General features: G+C 35.1%; 1 protein-coding gene across 2 annotated transcripts; it reads right to left on the reverse strand.

Annotated features, from left to right (window-relative positions):
- Positions 1-6295: 6295 nt before the first annotated feature.
- Positions 6296-22030, reverse strand: LOC140887727 (uncharacterized). Of its 2 annotated transcripts, XM_073295166.1 has the most exons (25): positions 21796-22030; positions 21354-21477; positions 21162-21224; positions 19866-19967; positions 19594-19762; positions 19358-19456; positions 19112-19261; positions 18104-18143; positions 17264-17321; positions 17086-17168; positions 16483-16581; positions 16181-16296; positions 15983-16101; positions 15492-15562; positions 14532-14637; positions 14129-14268; positions 13838-13996; positions 13650-13753; positions 12471-12646; positions 9956-10145; positions 9011-9110; positions 8004-8172; positions 7649-7731; positions 7471-7547; positions 6296-6854 (listed from the first exon to the last, which is right to left on the reverse strand). In XM_073295166.1, exons 1-25 carry the CDS (start codon positions 21847-21849, stop codon positions 6683-6685), a joined length of 2823 nt encoding a protein of 940 aa, XP_073151267.1. In that variant the 5' UTR covers positions 21850-22030; the 3' UTR covers positions 6296-6682. The 2 variants fall into 2 exon arrangements, with proteins under 2 accessions (XP_073151267.1, XP_073151268.1); XM_073295167.1 differs by lacking the exon at positions 21796-22030 and having other exon boundaries at positions 21166-21224; positions 21354-21416.
- Positions 22031-23181: the final 1151 nt, after the last annotated feature.

A 23181-nucleotide genomic window follows, 5' to 3' on the forward strand; every position in this document is an offset into this window, starting at 1 on the left:
ATTTTCAGCACCACATTCCCAATTATAATGACATCGGAGGTCGCAGAGTTTCCCATAAACAGTTTCATATCACCAACTATAGTGTAGGAGAAAAACATCTTTTTTGCTGCACAAATGTGGCTTGTAGAGCCAGTATCGATCCACCATTATCTTGGATTATCCACCAAGTTGGCCTCAAAGACAACAACAGTTAGATCATTTTCGGAAATATCTAACAGTACATAACTCTCCTCTACTATGTTGGCTTGCCTTGGTTTCTGATTTTTGTTGTCTTTCTTGGGAAGACGACAATCTCTTGTCCTGTGATTCGATTTGCCACAATTGTAGCAATCTCATCTGAATTTCTTTGCTTTCCCTTGTTTCTTTTCATTGTAAGAGCGCTTCCTCTTGTGGCTATTGCTCGATTCTGCTAGGTTGGCTTTTGCTTCATCCTCAATCTTCCTCTTGTATGGTATTGATTCTATTTTGCGGTTGTCTTCTTCAATTCGAAGTCTCACGATGAGTTCTTCGAGTTTCACCTCTTTACGTTTGTGCTTGAGATAGTTTTTGAAATCCATGATGGTGGTAGATTTTCAATGATGGATGCGACTTGAAAAAATTCGTTGACTTCCATTCCTTCGGCCAGTAAGTCATGAAGAATAATCTAAATTTCTTCTAACTGGCTCATCACCGTTTTGGTTTCAAAATTTTGAAGTCAAGGAACTTTCCAACAACAAACTTTTTAATGCCTCAATCCTCTGTCTTGTGCTTCCTTTCCAAAGAGTTCCATAATTCTTAGGGAGTCTTGACAGAACTATAGACAATGTATAATGTGTCATCTAGTCCATTTAGTATGTAATTCTGGAAAAGAAAGTCACTGTGATTCCAGGCATCAACGGCAGTCCTTCATTGGGTGTCATATTCGACTTCAATGACGACAGGGGGGGTCATCCTTGAGGAATCTGGACAAACTTAGTGCGGTCAAATAAAAGAGCATCTTCTGCTGCCAACGTTTGAAGTCGACACCAGAAAATTTCTGTGGTATTTCACCATGGGCAGGAGCAGTATCCAGCAGAGTGAATGACACAGTTTACATCTTTTAAAATCAAAGGATTTCTTGCGATTGTTTAATGTAAGATATCGACTGTTGTAGTATCTGTGATAGAGATGGAAGAAAATGATTTGGACTGTCGAGGCAAGAGCATAGCTCTCTTTTCACAAGACGAAATTGCCCCGTATACACGTGCTAAAACGGTGTTGGCAATCGTCCCTAGGATAAAACGACTTGTATCAAGTAATAAAAGCACAACAAATTATTTGATCACTGCGAACTCTTATATGCAGAACGCTCAAATGAAGAGAAGAAGAAAAGAATGCAGGAATATGTGTGTTTTTGTGTTCTTGTATATCTAAAGAAGTCAAGGGATTGTGTATATATAGATGGTCACAAGTTTGTGTTCAAGGAACAAGACCTTTCGTCGAAGGACGCAACCTTCTGCACAAAAACTGCATTTATCGCATTTTAAATGTGTCTTGGAATGAATATATATCATATAATAATTGTCATTTCATCAGATAAGAAAAAAGGCTCGAACAGGTGCAAACATCCGGAGTCAAAACACTGCCAGAATTCTGAACATCATGGCTCGCGCTGCAACGCGCAAAACAACACGCTAGAGCATATCCAAGAGCGCTCGAGCACGCAAGAGCGCGCATAGTTCTGTCTGGCCCCCTTCGCTTGGGCCAGGTGCGCTCGAGCGTGCCAATCTTTGCATGCTCAAGCACGACTTCTTCTGTCCAATAGAGTTTTCCAACTCCATTTTCATTCCATTTTTCCAACAAAGAGGTAGGGGGTGTAGTGACCCGCGCCGTGATCACCTACTAATCAGAAGCTTAAGTATGCATTTAACTTAATCAAATAAATCATCAGAAATAACAGCTGAAAAGCATACATAAATCCCAAATAATAAAATTATGATACAACCATATCGAAAACTGTATCAACTCAAAAACAGCATGAACAAAATCCTAGACAAAACCTTGCTGGTCATCCATCGCCTAAGCCCTCCTAGAACCACCCGCCTCATCCAGCCGCAGACCTGCCCCATGGAATAGGGTGTCCAGATACAAAAAAGTACGGGACATGAGCATGATAAGCTCAGTACGAGAGTATGAGTATACGATATTATATGTGAATGTATGCAAGTGAACTTGGTACCAAGACACTCAGGTCAAGAAACAAGCTCATAGACGGAGCCCAGGGTATTTAGCACGCCGCTCCGTCGCCTCAGGAGGTGGCTCATATATCCAGTGGATAATGGTGACCTGATACTAGTACATGTGTCCAACCAACACGGTGACCTAACACAAGACTTACGTATCCAACCATCCACAAACTCGTAGGGTGAACACCCTACTACAGGATACCTCTAAGGTAAAGGCTCAATATGTTCATGTATGCAACATACAGTCGTGACATGTTGTATATAAAGGTATATAAAACATGCAATCATGATGACGACTGCCCCAGAACTTGGGCACCTCTCCGCAGCAACCCCAGAGTGCCTCGCCAACCTCCGGACCAAGACTAGGAAGGCTGAAATCACCCCAGAACGCCTAAAATACACTAAAGACCTAGAGAGAAGCTTGGAACTGGTGTGAATGAAATGAAATTCGGAACCCCTATTTATAGGGCAAGATCGAACGCTCCGATCGGCCAAATCTCATGTCCTGCCACGCGTCACAATCTTGTGACATCTGTCCCGCCACCACATCGGACGCTCCGATCTTCGCCACGTGTCAGTCCCAGCTTGACACGTCACTGGTTGGGTTCGGACGCTTCGTTCCTGGATCGGTCGGTCCGATTCTGTCCGCGATAAAATTGCAGTTTAGTCCTTTAATCAATTTCTTAATCATGTTTAGGTCCTTTAATCTTGTAAAATGGAATCAGACTACTATAGTGGCAAGCAATCAGGAAGCTCCAGTAGCGTAGATCTGATCGAGGAACTCGTTTTCTGGACTGAGAATGTTTTGAAAGAGAGAGGTTTGAAACCCCAACCGGTAACAAAAAAAAAATAGTAACTATAATATACTAATATCTCAAATTTAAAAGCCATAACTTTTTTTATTTGTTTCGAAAATATAATCTAATATTTATATTTTGTATTATTTTTCTACTTTTTTTCACCAGTCTACAATATTCATTAAATAAATAAAATATTTCAAAAAAAAATTATATACTATTAAAAGCACTCGTTAAATAAAAGTATAATGTAAAATTTCTTCATAAATTTATTTCCCGATAATTTTCTTCTCCGGTATTAAATACAAAAATGCTTATATAATCAGAACTCAGAAAGTGTCATATATGTGAGTGTATGCACGCTTTTTTTAAGATTATATTGTGTGATTAATAATCATCTCTAGTAATTATAGATAGAGAGCGTGAGGCAAATCGTGTTGATCTGAAAAGTCAAACCATGCAGATCTACATTGGTCTGAAAAGTCAAACCATGCAGATCTACATTGGTATCAATTGTTAAGAATTAAGGTACGTTAAGTTTATATGGGAAATTTTTTCCCTAAAAAGTGGTATCAGAGCCACTCATGTTTAAATCATTGAGATACGGTTTATATTTGATTTGATTTAATCAAAAACAGAAAATTACAGTGTTCGAATCCAATTCGAATTTTCCAGTCCAGAATTTAATTTTTTATTTTCGGATTTTAAAAAAAAAATTTGGAAAAATTCGAATTTTTTCGAATTAAGGGTTAGGGCCGCCGGAAAATCGCCCTAATCGGACGGCTTTCAGGCCGTTTCCGGCGGCGATGCATGAGGCCTTTTGTTTCCCACCTCAAGGCACCTCAGATAGTACAGATACCTCGCCGGAAACCATCGCACAAGTCGTTTGATTTCGAAGCCAAAGCTTCGCCTGAAATCTGTGCGCGAGCTTCGAATAAAACGGAAAAAATCCGGCCGATCAAGGGACGATATGGACTGGTGACGGTGCCATGGTGGTCGCCTCCATGTGTTCTACCAGTTTCCGGTCGTAATTTGGCCGGGAATGGGCGGCGGCGGTGGCGGCGTGGAGATGGGTGAGGGTTAGGGCTTGGATTTGGGGCAATTTTCGAATTTTCGAAAATTTAAAAAAAAAAAACAAAAATTTTAAAAAAAATATTAAGGAAACGAAAATATTTCAGATTTTAGGAAAATTTTCTAACCCATCACATAATTTTGGATAAAGTTTAATTTGGTTATAAACCCAATATTTTTATTTTGGGTTTAAAGGTTTAAATTTTCAATTATTCAAATAATGATAAGGTTATTTTATATATTTTAAAATGAGTTGATTAAAATCAATTTATTTTGAAATATAAAAAGTTTTGTATATGTAATTTTTATGAGTATTAATCGGCCCAAAAGAAGGTTAATATTTAATATTATTACATATGTGTTTATATAAGGGTAAAATTGTGATAGTTATTCGATTTTCATGTGAATAATAATCGGCCCATAGGAAGAGGTATTTCGTATCGTACCGAAAATCGTATATCGTATAATGTATATCGTATCTAAGGGTGGTATACCGTACCAAAAATCGTATACCGTATATCGTACCAAAAATTAAGGTGTAAGAAATGTTATACCGATACCGTAACGAAACTCACGGTATACCAAAATTTTCGGTATATATAAATAGCATACCGATCATACCGAAATTTTACGATATACCAAAATTTCGGTACGGTATCGGTATATGTCGTTTTATACCGGAAAAAAAACATTATATTTTTAAAAATTTAAAAATTTATTGTTATAAATATTATATATTTGTAAACTTTTATATTGTTTCGGTAAACCGGTATATACTGAAAATTTCAAATTTGATACCGTTATCGTACCGAAAAATTCGGTATCATTGACGTACCGTACCGAAATTTTCGGTATATGCCGAAGTTATCGTACCGAAAAAATACCGAACTTTACCAAAAATTCGGTATTTTTTCGGTACTGTAACTTCGGCATACTGAAAATTCGGTTTTTTTTCCACCATTCGTACCGAAAATTACGGTATAAAAAAATGTTATACCGATACCATACCGAAATTCTCGATATACCTAAATTTTCGGTATATATAAATAGCATACCGATTATATCGAAATTTTACGGTATACCGAAATTTCGGTACGGTATCGGTATATATATATACACACCGTTTTATATCGAAAAAAACCTTATATTTTTAAAATTTATTGTTTATAAATATTATATATTTTTTAAAAATTTATATTGTTTCGATATTTCGGTATACCGGTATATATCAAAATTTTTAAATTTCATACCGTTATCGTATCGAAAAATTCGATATCGTTACCGTAACGTACCAAAATCTTCGGTATACTAAATTTCGATAAATTTGGTGTTTTTTTTTATATGATAACTTCGATATATCAAAAATTCAATATTTTTTTCCACCTCTATATGTGTCGATACCCAAGTTGGATCCTCAACCATCTTGAAGCAGACATGTCACTCAAGGCAGACCCTAGAATAGAATAGGGAATGTGCACACTGCACACCACCTCTGCGCGTGTTGTAGGTAGTGGAGAATTACACAATTGGTTAATTTTCGTTTGTGCAATTATTTTATAAAAATGTTATTTAAAATATTTTATAAAAAATTAAAAGTTGTTTTAAGAGTATATTTTTGAATAATTATTCTATAAAAATATTTTTAAAGTTAAAAAATAGTGTGTTTTGATTTCTGTCATTGCCTTTAAATCAAAAACATTTTTAAAAAAACTTATCCAAACATATACTTTAATATTTTTTCTACTTATAAAACCTTAATTTGTTATTAAACGCGTGAGGAATCATGAATCGTACTGCTTGATACGTGTAGTTTTTTGATTTTTTATTTATTTATTTGTTATTTAAAAAAAAACCTTAATTTGTTATTAAACGTGTGAGGAATCATGAATCGTACTGCTTGATACGTGTAGTTTTTTGATTTTTTATTTATTTCTTTCTTTTTTTTGAAGAGAGATACGTGCAGTTAATATACGTTTAATGAACGAGAATGATAGGAACATTTCTTCTTCTCCTAAATTTCTGGAGTTTGGGTATCCCCAAATTACCCACAATTATAAATTAAAATCCATCAAAATTCATAGAGATTTTTTTTAATTACACAATTTAGAATGATTATAAAAGACTAATTATTGCCATGAGTAAAAAAGATTATTAAATAAACATGAAACAACTAGTTTGCTATGTTAATACTAAAATAATCGAAAACAAACTTTGTTCAATATCTGTAAGAAGAAGTGCAAATTTACCAAAAACATAGTTCTCAGAAGGTGGTAGTAACAAGGGGAAAAAACACAAATCCCAACAATTACAAGAAAATGCAAAATTCTCCGAGAAGCTTAACGCTGGAGACTTATATGTGAACCCTGTCCTAAGCTGAGAAATAATTGTACAAATCAAGTTGCTATCGTTAGATTCGATCTGAGCTCGAAATTTTTTTGATGATTTTCCTAGGCTACCCCCACCCCCCTCTTCCTCTCAGGGTATATGCTGTGGGTAGATTTGGCTTAGAATGCGGACATAGAATACAAGAAAAGTCGAATGGAGACTCTTCTTCCCTTGGTGGTGCCCACGGGAGATTCTCCCTACTTAGCATTACAGCATCCAGTAGTGTTAGTTGATCTTCGGCTTCGGTCTTCTGGGCTTTAATACGATCCAGAGTACAATTGCAACAACCAAGAAGGCAGGTATCGTGGTCATGTCAAACTCTACTTCAACTTTTCTCTGCTTGGTGCAGTGAATTGGATGGAGACTTGCAATCGTAGAATTCACATAATCAGCAAATCTGCAAAAGAAAAAGAGAACAAGGAAACAATCAACTGGAAGTTGATCGCGAAATCTCCAACTAAATTCGAGTGAGTCACAGGAAACACACTATGCTTTAAAGAAAGAAAAGAAAACTATAATTCCAGTGAGTCAGTAACACAAAAGATATGTGAAATTTATCATGGATCTCACAGCATTAGATTCGTTGAAATAGATTACATTGTTATAGTTATTTCCTATAGAGGATTCTAAGATGATGTCAGTAGTCTATGCTTCCGGGTTAACCAAGCGAATTCTTATAAATCCTTTCAAAAAATAAAATAAATTTATTTGCCATGAGAATATTTTAGGTTTTGATAAACTAATTGTATGCCTGGTCAAGTGGGTTGGGTCGATCCGCCTACTTCCTTAATTTTTGATGCATTAAACCATGACTTAAGTTCATGAAAATTTTACATTCAAAAAAAAAAAAATTTGATGTATGGCCACTATTAATACCCCAAGAGCATCAAACTTCTGGGTGCTGCCCAACTCCAAACAAAATTTAAAGACTCGGATTAAATATATTATACAAAAAAACTAATTTAAACAAGATATCATGGACTAAAGCAAGATGGTAATTCAAACTTGCTAACCCTTTAGACGCATCCTCAAGAGTCTGAAGCAGTCTCAAGGCATCAGTATAACGTAGTTCCCCTGTAACAGTTGAAATCTGAAATAATACCGAACACAATTTATACACAACTATCCCAAACTAAATTATGAAAAACGATCATGAAAATATTCGACAAAATGCAAGTAAATGACACTTACTCTTTTCCAGAGACTAACAACATAATTGTACTTGTTCATCAACTCACGTTCATGGGAATAAAATACCTTGAAAGTCTGTTCCGCTAGTTCTCATTCAGTCAAAGAAAATATTTTTCTAGGTGAAACTTAATTTAGGAGCAATCTTCAATATAAAAAAAAGCCAACATATACTCTTTAAACCTAATAATTCGGTTTTAAACCCACACATTATTTTCCATTACAACATCAGAATGGTTCAATAAAATGGCTGATGAACGGCGTGATTCCCAAATTTGCAACCAAAAGAAGCACCACATCTTTCAACAAGAAAAGACATCAGGTACTACTAAAGATCTTAATACAGCAAAAAGGATACATGTACGCTCCATGACAAGAAGATGAATGGCTGAGTTCACAAGTTGTATGGTTTCCTCAAGAGTTGTTAATATATAACTCCGAGCTATGGTATCAGAATGGAACTGGGAGACATGCCAGCCTTGGGAGGTAACAGAAAATGGGTTGCAACCAACTGACCATATCCAATCCTGTTGCAAATTGAGATGTGTTAAAATATATGTAATATGAATACAGTAGATAAATTCCAACTCTATTCCCAACATAGAGTTGACATCATCATGTCTAATTGATATTAAAAAGAAGCAAAAAAATTTTCCAACAAGGAACCATGCTGATACTTGGTCATTCTCATGTGATTGGAAGAGAATTCAGCAAGCCAGAAATCATGTACAAATGAAAACAAGGAGATAATTGAAATTGATGTTCTAGTAAACAATTCTGCATGGCATATACAACAAAGGTATATCTACAAGAAAAAAAAATCTCAAGTCCCTTAACAGATGATAAGAAAGCTAATGAGAAGGTACAGATACCAAACTAATGTTGAAACATCAGAGTCAATTTTGAGCGACTTCCTAGTTTTGACAACTAGGGAAACCAGTTCTCGGTAAATAACACAGTTTTCTGTGGTGTCCAAGCACAGCTATAATAATTGTATTGGTAGCATGAATTATTACTTCAAACAGAACCATTTAACTATGCATTACAAAAGTACAATCATACACACAATTACACTATTATCCACCCTAGATCTACTGAGTTAAGAAGCAGATACCTAATCGGTACCTAAGAAACAAAATCGTTAAAACTTCTAGAAGATCTAACCCATTAAAAGGTCAAAATATGCAGTTAGGAAATATGTATTTCTTTTCGTGTTCACTCTAAGATACCATTTCCACACAACTTAATATTTAGATGGGCCTAGATCTTTGTCTTAACTACTTTTTCAAACCTTGGAAGCATAATTTTCAATCTTTTCTAGGAATGCCATAAATCAGGGTAAGCTGAGGTAAACAAATTTACAACCTCAATGGCAGTTTCATGGGCTTGACTGAAAACAAGATGAAGAGGAAGCAATCCAGCCAGGTGTTCTGAAACAGCAGTCACAGCTGCTTTCGTAGGTCTCCTGTATAATAGTAGATATTTCAACTTTTTGTGCACCAATAAAAGCTTGACTAAAAATTTCAGGACATTTTAATAAGCAGAAATTTCCATGGCAATTTTTGGGTTGAAAATCTTTGATGGACGCAGAAACTAATCGTTAAAAATATTAAAATGCTGGATTAATCTTCGAGAGATGCAGACACTGATTGTTTAAATTACAGGAATGCAAAAATCCAGCAAAAGATTTTCTGAATTGCTACCTTTTAGTTCACCTAGCCTTGAAAACAAAATGATGAGACAAATATTCAAACTGATATAAAGTAAAATACAATGAGAAACAACACTGTCCCTTCAAATTCAGGAAAACTTCGCATTTCTGTAAAACCATATAGAGTACAATACCATTCTAGAAAAGGGAAAAAAAACACAGCCAACATTAAATCACTGATTAAGAAGCAGCTAAAATACTTTTTGATTAAGTTCTCAAAAGGGGGAAAAAAAACTTTTGAGTAACAATTACAGTGGGTGCAAGATCAAACTTCTTCTAGGTGTAAAATAAAAAGGATATGATGAGGTGCTGATTATTATAACTTGATAGAGATTCAAAAGGGACTACACGATCTTGCAACTAAGAGTGTGACTACCATGAAGATATATGCATGACAATCTCGCTATCAGTGCTTGTTCCATCCATGTTGAGACAACTAAGTATCAGTGTAGGATGTCTCGATAATCTACATGCTTACGTAACTCATCTAATAAAATACAAATATTTCAGATTTTAGGAGTAAGAAATGAAAGCCAGCGATCATAACATATGAATCACTATAGTCAGCATAATCCATCACCACAGTGCATTAATTTAACCTCATGTCCCAGAGAAGTGACCGCCCATTGCATTGCAAATGGCTTTCCCATGATGACGGCTCTGACTGAACAACAATAACCATATCAGACAGTGCCTTCGCTTGATAATGCTTGTCAATTAACAGAGCATCACCATGAATGAACCAAAATATAGGGATTTCCAGCGTAGACCTGCTATGTGCATGTGAGCCTACATCATCAAAGAGAAGGTATAAACTAACAAACATCTTAATCTAAGCTTAGAATGGAATGTGAAAAATTTTGGCTGTCGCAAACACAGGACAGCTTGATAATTTAGGCAAGTTAACAATTTAGACATTTATAAATGTGAAACTATCAACAGCACAATCCTTGAGCGTATGTTCATTTCTTTACGTCTTTACCTACCTGGCTGATGCAATATATAATTATATAAATTCAAGATTTTCCATGTCCAACTATTTTACATATTTGAGATCAAAGAAGTTCAACTTTCAAAAAAATTGAAGCAATACAAGAAGTTGAAGGTTATGCTTGGAAATTTAAATTATTTAATTTATTAGGCATGTACAATTATGTATTTTATTTGAATGTATGTTTTGTTTATTATTTTATTTGCCTCAATTTTGGCCATTTACTCTTTTTTTTATAAGCAACGAGATCATATTTTATATATATATATATATATATATATATGTATATATAGAGAAGTTTTTAGCTGCACTTCATCCCCGACCACTAAAACCCCGTGGTGGGTTTTAGTTGTTTTTTGTTTTTGATTTTTTGCACCACTAAAACCCACCACCGGGTTTTAGTGGTCGGGCATGAAGTGGGCAGCTGAAAATTTCCATGTACATATATATATATATAGAGAAATTTTCAGCTGCCCAACCATGTTTCCATACTTGGTCCGCGACCACTAAAACCCAGAACCCACTACCGGGTTTTAATGGTCGCGAACCAAGTGGGGAAACATGGTTGAGCAGCTGAAAATTCCTCTTATATATATATATATATATATATATATGTAAAGGATCATGTAATAATTACAAAAACGGATAAGTTAGCCGCAGATAGAACCCTTAAAACCCACTAAATATCAACAAATTATCACACTCCAATCTCTGACTAAATCTAGAAGGTCGCTTCAATAAAAAAAAGACCGGTTGAATCGAGAATAGCGCAAACTCTTTATGATTCTTAATCCACACAGAAACCCCAATTTGATCTTTTCCCAACACACATCTCCCGATTCCGCTTTATCTTCAAAATTCTTTTGTTCCTCTCCATCCAAACGTGCCAGCAAATACAACGAATCACCACCCTCCAAAGTAGTCTCCCCCTCCTACCAAGCTCGCGTCCTAGATCACCCGCAAATAAATCCTTTGCTGAACTCAGAGTTACCCACACGAAACCCAACTCCACCAGAGCCTTATACCAAAGGCCACTGGTGAAGGACAATGAATAAAGATGTGGTCGTGTGTCTCCACCTCCGGCCGACAAAGCACACACCAACTTGGGTTTAGAGAACAAGCGGGCCAACACTTTTGCAACGTCTCACAGGTTGGAAGCTTTCCTTGCACTACAACCCACGAAAAAACTTGCACCTTCGATGGAATAGACATTTTCCAAATGACACGAAATAAAAAGGAAACGGAGGAAAATCCATATCAGGGAAGGAAGAGTCATAGAAAGATTTAACCGAAAAAACTCCCGAAGAATCCCCACCCACTTCCTAAGATCCGAAACCCCTACATCCATCCTAACCCTCTCTAAGGATTCTAGCTAAAGACTCAACTCATCCACTTCCACACCAGCTTGGTTATTTATTCTAATTTTATGATTTACTTATCATGTATATTTTATGGGCCAAGTATTACCATAATAAAAGTTCATTTGCTATCTTTAGGTAGGTTGTTTGTAGAAATATATCTTTTAAGCGAGATTTGCAAGGGGGGGAAAATTCATTATAATCAATAAAATTGTAACTTTCTTCTCTAATTTGAGAGTTTCTTCTTTTTTTTTTTTTTTTGAAAAATTCTTCTTAAACAAAGAACTTATCGAGGTGTGATATTTGCGACGCTCTAAATACAACCTATCTTCACATTGTGTTTCACGTACATGTGGATATAACATACAACCTATCTTCATATTGTGTTTCACGTACATGTGGATATAGCATCTTCAGTAAATTCATTTTACACCAAGGTGCATGTTACCTCAGCACTGGGCCAAAGTTTTTATTCAACAGCTCGAATTCGAAAGCTTCGAGCCCAAATTCAAACTATCTTATTTTTGACTATTTTATGTTATCCGTGTCTTGTTTTGAATAGTTTATCTTCATTTTGCTTATTCAGCGATTTTGCTTATTTTTTTCAATACCATTCTCATGTGCCATTGGATTGAGCTTATCAAAGGATGTCATGGGAGGGTCGTGTCATAGGGGCATGCTACAATTTCAACTAAATATGCATAACAAATCAAATAAAAGATCTTGGCTGATCCAAAAAAACATGAAAAGGTCTTGGCATCAAACCTTTCAAGGAAGCATGATCATTTAGCCTCCGCAACTGATGCTGAAGAATAGATGAATCAAGATAAGAACGAACAGTCTTTCTATAAGTTCCATTCACAAGTAACAAAGGAACAGCAGCTGCTCTCCTAGCCACTGAGAAAGCCATTGCCAAAGAGGGGTCCTCTGAAAGTGGCAACCTGAGTAAGACATCATACCCATAAAACAAGACTGGATAGGTTGTATAACGATAAAATCATGAAACAAGATAAAAGTACAAAAAAAAGTAGGGAAAAGTGATTTTCACTTTGTATTTATTAAGTGCAGGCATAGAAAATTTAGTGTTCAGCGCTTTATGCAGCATTGCAGTGATAAGATTTGTACTCCCTCCGTCCCGATTACATAGTCCTATTTTGTTTTTCATACAGATTAAGAAAAATTTATTGGGAAAGCAAATTTTATATAAACTTCTTATTTTATCCCTATTTAATGTATTAAAAAATGATTACACAATTTTCAAGGTGTAGTTAATAGGGGTATATTAATAAAAAAATATAAAAAAATATTACTATATATTTGGGACAAACAAAAAAGAAAACGTGGACAATATAATTAGGACGGGGGGAGTATAAAATTTTAGTCGGTGAATCACATGGACAAAAATACAAAACTCGTATAAGAAAATTCATCTAGGAAATCCAACTAGGGAAGTGAAGGGCTTAAGGGGCTTAAGGTGGTTAAATTGAGAAAAAAGATCTTTTTATCTTGCTGAAAGTTAACATTCTCAATCTTCTTCTCTTTTTCCCTCGACTAAAATTATGAATTTGGACACCCTTAAAAACAAGAACTTCTATGTATTTTCCAAATGACAATTTTACATAGCAAGGAAGCTATGCTTCTGTCTCACCCTGAACCTCAGCCATGTCAACCAACAAATGATTCTTCATCTAAGCATTAGCTTAGTGTTTAATATTCCAGTGGAATATGTATATTAACTTGGTGGGAGAGAAAATTACATAGCTAAACTTATACTCAGTCAATCACATGATAGAAAGTAGGTTTTGAACGAAAAATAATTTTGGAACGTATTAAAATAGACCTACTAAACAAATCCTGTTAACAGCAACTAAAATTGAAAAAGGATAAGATGGACGAAATTTATTTGAAACTACAAATCAGGAACAAATAAAAAATATGACATACATTTGCGTACTAAACATGGGTTGCTGGGAAGGTAACAACAGGGAGGAGAGCCCGTCCTTGAGACTCTTTAGATCAAGGGGTAAATGTTTAATATCCCTAAATTTCTGTACAGATAAAGACAGTAAATATAAGTTGCTGCCATACACACCCAGTTTCACAGAGTAATCAATCATCCACATTTCCTTTACCTCCTGTGTAATAAAAAAAAGTTGAAAGGAGATTTTCTCGTGATAGTGGAATGCACCATCCGCAAGAGAAGGAGATATGACGTGCCTCAAAGAACCCCAGAGTGTTGCCCCTAGATGTGATAGAAAAGTATCACGTGCAACAGTATAATTTTGGAAGTCCTGCAAAGCCAGAAGGCAGTCAGTGCCACAAATTGTCTTGTGAAGATATGCATTCATTTAACAGTTCTTTCAACAAGCGGCAACTATGAAAAGACAGCGGACAAATCCAATATATGGAATGAAATAGCTTACCTCGATAGTATCACCGAACAAATTCCAGTTCTCCATACGCTTCAATGCATCTAGGGCTTTTTTCTTATGACTTTCGTCATGTTCCTCACCCTCAAAGGCCTGGAGCTCATTTTTCAAATCTCTCATGCGTGCATCAAGCTCTGGCGTCATGATGAGTGTTAGTCAGAAATTAGAATCCAAGACAGAATGCAACAAAATAGTCCAAAAAAAAGTGGTGCCACAATTTTCACAAGTATCATGGTGAAATTAATTACCCAATGAACAACACAATGTTGCTCACTAATACTTTCCCATGTCCAAAAAACCATTAACTATTAACTAATTGTAAAAAAAACCAAAGGCGTGAAGACTAAGAATGAAAAGACCAGGGAAGGAAATCTGTAAAGCAAGAAAAATAAATTACCTTCGCAAAGAGTAAGCTTGAATTTTCTTCCCTTACAATGTTTGAAAGCAAATAGCTCATATATGTCAATTTCTGCGAGCAGGATATCTACGGCATGATGATCTTTCTGTAACAAAAGATAACTTGCTAGGGTTCAGATTCCACTAAACTAATATCTCATCAGACTCATCTCCACCCAAAACCAAACATGCAGACAATATAACACACACAGGCACCATCAATTACGTGATTCTTCAACAAACAACAAAAATTAACAAAACCTTCAAGAACCCTGATGACAGTGTATAAGAAGGAAGAAGAGGAACATCTCACAATCTGAAAGGTACATACTACTCTCATTCTTTCACAAAGACATGATGAAAGATATCATTTTTTCAACTTTTCATAGAACTCAGTGACAATGGCTCAAACTCTACGACAACTCTTACCCCATTCAGGAAGTGAGAGAATATGATTCTCGTGGGCCAAAGAGCTCCATGATAGAGAACTCATGTTAACAAGACCAATTACAATTGCAGATGTTACAGAGAGGGTTTTAGAAATTATTGCTATCCCGACATGTCCAAAGTTCCATCTTTAATCCTCTCCAACCATATGCATTTATGTCATGACGACAATTTCATCCATCGTGTTAATGATGCAAACTAGAGGTAGATATGCTGCAGTTTTCTTATAAGAAGGTTCATTGCTGTCAGTGAAATATTTCGAACACCTAATACCTGAATACATCTTTATTATACTAGTATATCTGGGGTGTAGATGCCTACTTTTGAGGTGGGATTGATACCTATGATGGTTAAAAGTGAGTTCAAAGCTTTATTCCGTTTCAGAAAACAAAACTAAATGGCTACTCAATTTTATCGTGTACATCCAGACAACAAATTAGAAGGTGTTGCCAACTAAATCCATTCAAAACAACTCCATAATATGCAATATAGTGGCAGAAAAATAAATTCATACATCACCAAAAACTGCAAATTTATCCCGAATTGCCTCTTGTAAGCGATCTTCCGCTTCATCTTCTGAAATTTCTGGATGCATAGGAAATACTGTGTATGAGTTGAAGAGAGTGTGATGTGTTCAGCATCCATAATCAACAACTAGCAAATTGTCCTATGGTTTGACCACTACCAATCTTGGAAAATATATAAGAGGACAGGATAAAGCTAAAGTCTCATAAGCTGCACCAAAAAGTTTTCTACTTTCCAAATACTTTTGTATCTATTTTCAAGTAAAGCAAGTCCGAACAGCCATCGTTCTATCAGAAATAAAATGCAAATATTAGAATAGTTGAATCTATATTTTGCAGGGACGCATAAACAAGCCAGATAATTGCCCCATTTGATATTAATCGCCTCATGGAAATTAGCAATCGGAAAAGCCATTACCAAAAGAGTAATTGATTTGACCAGTTACACCTCATCAAACATAACTTCACTTGATCACAGTACCTGTGACCGCACCAATGGTTTTTTCAACATTTGGTAGGCTTTGTTCAGTGCGGACACCTTCTCCACCAACTGAAGGTCCCCAAGAAAAAGGGCCCGCAGACAAGTCAATAAATGCCCACCTAATATAAAAATGATCTCAAATTAACTCTTACCAAATAATGGGAAAAATACCAACTGAGAGGAAGAACGAGAATTCACCTATGCCTCCCAATCCATGTATCAGTGAGGCATTCAGCATGAAAGCCACTGAAATCCCCAGACTTTAACTCTTTCTCAAGTATGAACTTCGAATCCTCACTTTTCCCTTTTAGCAACTGAGGAAAAATAAAAATAAAATAACAAATTAGAAAACTTGATTACAAAATGTTCATGAAAACATTCAGAATCCGATCTTTTCTGACATTGCATTGAATATACAAGCATCTGTATTTTCTTAGCACTAACATATGTCTTTATTAGTGGACGATGGTCACAGAAACAGGAATTAAGAGCAAATGTACCTGCAACACTTTGCTCTGGATTATTCCAGTTGTGTCTTTCTCTTGATATAGTTTCTCAATGTCGTTCAATGCATTCAGGCATCTGTTATACCACTCTATCTGAACAAGAGTACCAGTGAAATGACATAGAAAGCTTTATAATTGCTTTTTTTTTAAAAAAAAAAAAGGAAAAAGAAAAGGCTCTATAATTGACTCAAAATATAGAGAGAGAAATATATAGTGTTGTGGTCATTTCATAACATTTGGCTTTGCCACAGATAAATTAAACACATGATGAGAACAAAACATCCTCCATGATTGCACTTAAAAGAAAATTCAACAAGGATCAGAAAATGATTTAACCTAATGTTACCATAAAAACCTTCCATTAGCTAAAAAATAAGAAACTTCCACTGTTGAAGATTGCAATTTTGGCCAATCTATCAAAATTCAATAACTCCCATTCAAAAGAATTTCCTTCGCATTATGTGCAGAGTCAAAAAGCTCTTGAATTTGTCGCAAACTAATGTGTATGAGCAGTTGCGAGTGTTGTTAAATAATTTCCCCTATTTATGTCCCAGATATATCAATATCATCAAATTTTAAAGGAGGAGTATAACGCACCGTGTCAGTCTCCGCAGTTGAAGTCCAGGAAAATTTTGCCATTGGATGCTTTTCATACAAGGGTCTTGTTATTTTATCAAGATCTGCAAGATTAATAGATTATAAACAAAATGGAAAATATGCTTCTTTTCTAGCCAATAGGAAAGGAGAAAAGGATCCCAAAATAAGTTTTACAAACCGGGAACGCTTAAAGCAATACTCCCAGACTGACGAATTCTTTCTTGCAACGTCTTATTCTGCAGAAATCAATCCCGTGGCTGATTCAATAAAATGTGATGAAAAACACATTGCACACATGTTTCAGAATACAATACATAGCCGGAACTTGAAGAATTAGCAGAAATTGGTTAATTGTTCAAGATCAGTGTTTTAAAAAATGTAGCATTGGCTCATGATGTTTTTGTCCTGTCATAGCGTAAATAGCGTAGCGCATAGCGCAAACTATTCGTGCACGACAATTATTTAATATATTTAATTTTAAATTTTAAAAAATGGAAAAATACTTATATACAAGTAAATAAGTGAGCTAATTGGCCATAAAACCTTAATAATTGGTCGTTACATGCCAAAATATAGTTTCAACATCCATATAGTCCTTTTCCACGTCAACAAGACCCAGCCTTACTTGTTTGGGCCTTTAATTTTGGTCAAAATATGTTAATTATGGGCCTTTAGTTTTTGCCCAAATAGCCCACGCTATTTGCGTTGTAGCGCGCTTTTCCTGAGAATAACGTGCGCTATTCGTGCAAAACGCTAAAATATTAGCGTTGTGTAGCGCTATGCCAAAAAATGAGCTATAGCGCGCTATGTAATCAAGAGTCAAGACACAACATACAAGATACACTAATGCAGGATTAAGAAAATATTAAAATGTGAAAATTTTCAAGTTTGGGACAATAGTTCAATACAATGCATCATCAAGGAGAAACAGGATAATCAATAGTTTGTAATCAATCTTAATTTAGAAAATAACAAGAAAAAAGTAATGCAAAGGGTACCAAATATTTGTATGGCATACCTCCTTAAGAAAGTTTACTTCAGTCTCTGATAAGCCTCTCCTGGATTATCAAAATTAAAAAATAAAAAAAACTCAAAATAGGAGAAAAAACAGGGCCGTCGTATTTATCACATATTATTAAGGCAGAAACAATGAAGTGAATTAGTCAATAAACAATTGCAGGTTATATAAAAGACACGGTTATTTTTATTTTTAATTTTTAAAAAAAAGATGTTCAGAGACATGCTTCCAAGCATCAATTTATACCACAGGACTATTTTGGCATTTATCTATCATGCATGATGATGGAATGTGATGCTTAGTCATGCAATGAACAGAGTGACTGAGTCATGAGGCAATGTCTTGGCATTAACTTGCACATTAGCATAACTAGCTGTAAAGGCTAATTATGGTTTTGATAGATGACGAATGAAGCAGACAATACCAGATTAATTTTTCAATCTCAAATTTATAGTTGTTTAACTCTTTGTTTCGTATGGGAAGAAAGAGGGATATTAATTTTCAGTCAATATGCAAGACTAAAAAATCTTGAAAAAAGGATATCTATGTAGTTATAACTCTAATAACAAAATGGATAAAGTAAATGTTGGTGGCATCTTTCATGTTAGAAATATGCCAAGGCTCGTTCCAACTTAAGATCTTCGTTAATCATGTGAAGCTTTTCTTCCATTTGACAGTTTTGGGCAGGAAAATTTATTTGATGCTTCAAATGTCACACCATCAAAGTTGGGACAGATGCAGAACATAAAAAGAGACAGCAAATTAGTTTCATGGATGAAATAAATGCAGTTTGCCATATGCCCATGTAGTCTGAGATTAACAAAAAGCCTCATAAAGATAACCATATACAGATATAAAATTCTTTGTTCAAGGATCATTCTGTTGATTCTCTCCACAGCAATCAGCATGAAAATGATGACAATGTCAAAAATAAATTTTTGACGGCAACAAAAGGTGGCAAAAGGATGACTTAAGTAAGTCTTCAAGATTTGTTATTTCTAGACTTACCGATAGCCATACTTGGCTCTTCCAACAATGCGCTTTGGGTTCAAAACAAAAATGTTATATGCATTTTCCAGTTGTAAATACTCAACAAGAGAGGTGAAGAAACCATCCATCATATCAACATCAACTTGCCATAAACCTGTTTTATCATCCCTTTCATGACAATTAAAATTAAAGTAATGAGGGAGACATTATGGCATGAAATTTAAAAGATCATAAATTTCACCTAATTCATGGAACATTAAATACCTGGTACTAGACACATCATCCCTGCGGCCAAATATATCAATTGCACGTTCAAATATGGACGTGACTTTTTCACCCATTTGAATGGCATGGACAGAGAAGCTGCAGAAGCATTTAACATAAAATAATTCGATAACCATATACACTTTCACTAGAAGAAAAAATTGAAAGGTTCCAAATTTGTTGTATAGACTATGGAACAAGAAATATTGGAGTTGAATGATCCATGTAGACATTACTTGTTGTTTATGTGACTGATCAGGGGAAGATGGTGGTGAAGTTCTCGATCAACGTTAATCTTGTAGAAGGGAGCGAGAACTTCTCCAATTTGGGGAATCCTGGTGTGTTCAAATATATGATCGATTTTTGTGAACCAACGTTCTAATTCCTCGGCATTTAGCTTAAATTCTAAAGAATGAAAAAGGGAAAAAGTTAGGGGAAAAAAACAATTGTTCTAGAAACTTCAAGGAGATTCAAAAATCCAAAATTTTTACATAGCATCCCCACGTACCTTGGTTCCCTTTTCCTTCAAATCCAACAAATATGAAATTTACAGGGACTGGGAGATGCATTGAGTCAATTTCCAAAAGCTTCAAATAATTTGCAACATTGCCTGATATTTTAGGAAAAGCATTACCTTCAACTGGAGATAAACTGAAATAAATTCATTGTTATCACCTATTTATGGGGCAAAATAAATCATGCCCAACAAAAATATTCTTGCTTGTATTAATAAAACTGAATCCATTGAATAAACATGCTAGAAAGAGAAAACATCGGATCAACTGTGGATTATATTGTGAATTGGAAGAGTCTAGAGAGCAATTGACAGCATCCCAGGCTATACACTCTTTGATCAACTAGCGAGGCGCGAAAAAAGAAGTGCCAGCGACCTTCTACAAAATATGCAGTAAAAAAAGTAACATACTGATATCTTGTGAAGCAAAAAGTAAGTCCTCTTTTGTTTCCAGTAAGTTTTGGCGAGAAAACCCAATGCTAAGTTGGCATATTGCTCCTAGATCTGAATTCTAACATGTTATAAACCTTAACTTCCAGATTTAAAACGAAATGAACCTTTCACACACCTCCACACCTATATGTTCATTTCTTGAGGTTTATGCCAGTATAATAACCACAGATTGTCCACACCTCATACCAGCCCCCTTTAAAACATACTCACAAATCTATATGAAAAGGCAAAATGAACAATCTTTTCCATTCAAAATGGTTTTTTTAATATTTTAACCATTTGGATTGCAGTGCCAACTACAATGGGCATTGATATACGCCACCTTGGGAGATAAATATCAGCAAGCTATCAGTAAATAGATTGAGAATTTAATGTGAATGCCAAAATTTCACGACATGGATAAATACACATGAAACCAAGAACTTGTAGTCACACTGAATGAGGCGAATTCAATCAACTAAGAAGGGCAACATTATAAGCTTGACATAAATATGAAATTTCAGCTGCTGTCAGAGGATCACATTCGGCACGTAATCAATTGCATCTCAAGGCTGTGCCTTCTGAAAATTTCACTATAATCGAGAGCCTTAACCAGCACACCCCAACCCCCCCCCCCCCCCCTAAAAAAAAAAAAAAAGCTCCGCATAAATAAATAACTTAGGCATCTGAAAAGAATCTTTGTGACATAAAACTTAGACGTTGAATCCAAGTAGTAGCAGCTTCGTATAATAGATAATTCAATCAAAGTGGACAAGATAAAGTTCAAGTTATATAAGCTTTGGATTGTCAATTTGATCTCATTGTCTGAAGAGATGGATCACCAAACAAAATGACTACCTGCCTTTGTGTAGTTGAGGACACTCAATTTGCCCAGATCAGAGGACTCCAAATCATCAAAATCTGGATCATCGGAAAATTCGAATGAAATCACAGTAAAAATGGTAATAGTACGATCATCTGTGCCTCAATGCAGGTATGCAAGCATATGCATGACAAATATATATTGACTGGTTACAAAGAAAAACATACCACTGCGTATCACAGATTCACTCCAAAACCGACTCTTCTCCTTGAGGTTAAACAGAGAAAATACTGATGATTTTCCACTTTTACGAGACTCAAACGAAGAACCATTTGACCTATGGCCGCAAAGCTGAAATAAAAATCATACCAATGATTCACCGAATTTGCCATTATTGCCAGAAGATGTATTAATCTATTTCATTCTTTTCCCATTACATACTATCTGAATCTTACCAAACAATGCAATCGCCTTGATCATAAATCCAGAAACAAAAAATTTTATAATTAAGCATTGGTATGAGACAGTAAGGGGTGGTCCAAAAGCCTAGACTGTGAAAAATTAATAGGATTACGACAAACTTGAAAAACAATTAAGGAACGAATTGTAGTATACAAGAGCAAACTTACGAAAAAAAATAGATAAATTGATCGCTAAAAGATCACTCACCACGAGGAAAATCAGTATCGCAGAAAAAAATTGAGCAAGTTTAGGATTAAACATGGAAGCCGATCCCCTTATTCGACACTGACAAATCTTCAACAAATCCCCAAATTCAGTGAATTTAAGCAAAAATCATAAACCCAGAAATCGAAACTCGGGTAGCTATCGATTTGGGGTTTTGCCTTGCGAGAGAGCGACGAGTGTGATTTGTGAAAGACTTGGCAAGGACCAGCTGACTTGAAATGTCGATTTTATTGAAGCGAATATAATATGAATTATTGTTAATATTATTATTTAACTTAAATATATGTTATTATATATATTATATTATATTATATGTATATTTATATTTATATTATATAGATGGAATTTACGAGTTTTTTCGTCAAAAAATGATATTAAATATTTTTATTTATAACAATCAAATTTGTAAAATTAATTCAAATACACTAAAAATAGTCTTAAAAACACCTTCTAAGAAAGAAGTATTTATTTTTACAAAATTAAAGAAATTCATTCTATTGTTGCAGTGACTCATCTCCTATTAAACCGTCTCACCTACTAAACAATTTTAATGACATGCAATAACTTGTTAAACATAATCAATTAATAGTATAAATAAACTTAAACATTGTTATACAACCTAGTCGAAGAAAGCCTGTAATACCAAATGTTATACAACCACATCGAAAACAAAGTGCTAAAACCCAAATAAAACATTGAACAGGAATGTCACTTCAGACAGCCTTGCTTCTAAAAGTGTAGCGACAACTCCCGGTAGGTCCATCCAACCTAAGGCATCTCCTGTGGAATGAAGTGTCCAACACATAAAAACTAGGACATGAGCAATAAGAAATCTCTGTATGAGAGTATGAGTATATAAATTCTATATAATATATGTATGCAAGTGCACGGGATACTTAAGGATCAGGATCAGCCAAACTCTACTCAGTCATAGGCGCAATGGTATGAAGCACACTATGACATCGCACCAGAAGGTGGCTCCCACACCATATTATATGTGGATAATGGTGATCGACCACATATTAATGGGTCCAACCATCCACTAAAAGAAAAGAGGGTTGAGCGACTCTCACTAACAGGTTGTCTCAAGGAGGTGAGGTAAGCTCAACATGAAATGTATGCAGCATAATAGTTGTGACATAAGATATGCACATAAAAACATGATTCTTCAATTTTATTTCTTTTCTTTGTTTATTCATGTTACATTTTACCTCTTTTCACCTTAATTCACATCTTTCAATCGTATAAAAATGGTCATGCTTCGAAATCCTTCAAATGATACAAACAAAAATAATAACGCATAATATTGCTCGAGAAATAATAAAAATCCAAGTTAAATCAAATAAAATAGAAGTGAAAAAGTTGCAT

Source organism: Henckelia pumila, chromosome 3 (genome assembly GCF_033568475.1).
Source record: "Henckelia pumila isolate YLH828 chromosome 3, ASM3356847v2, whole genome shotgun sequence".
Classification (NCBI taxonomy): domain Eukaryota; kingdom Viridiplantae; phylum Streptophyta; class Magnoliopsida; order Lamiales; family Gesneriaceae; genus Henckelia; species Henckelia pumila.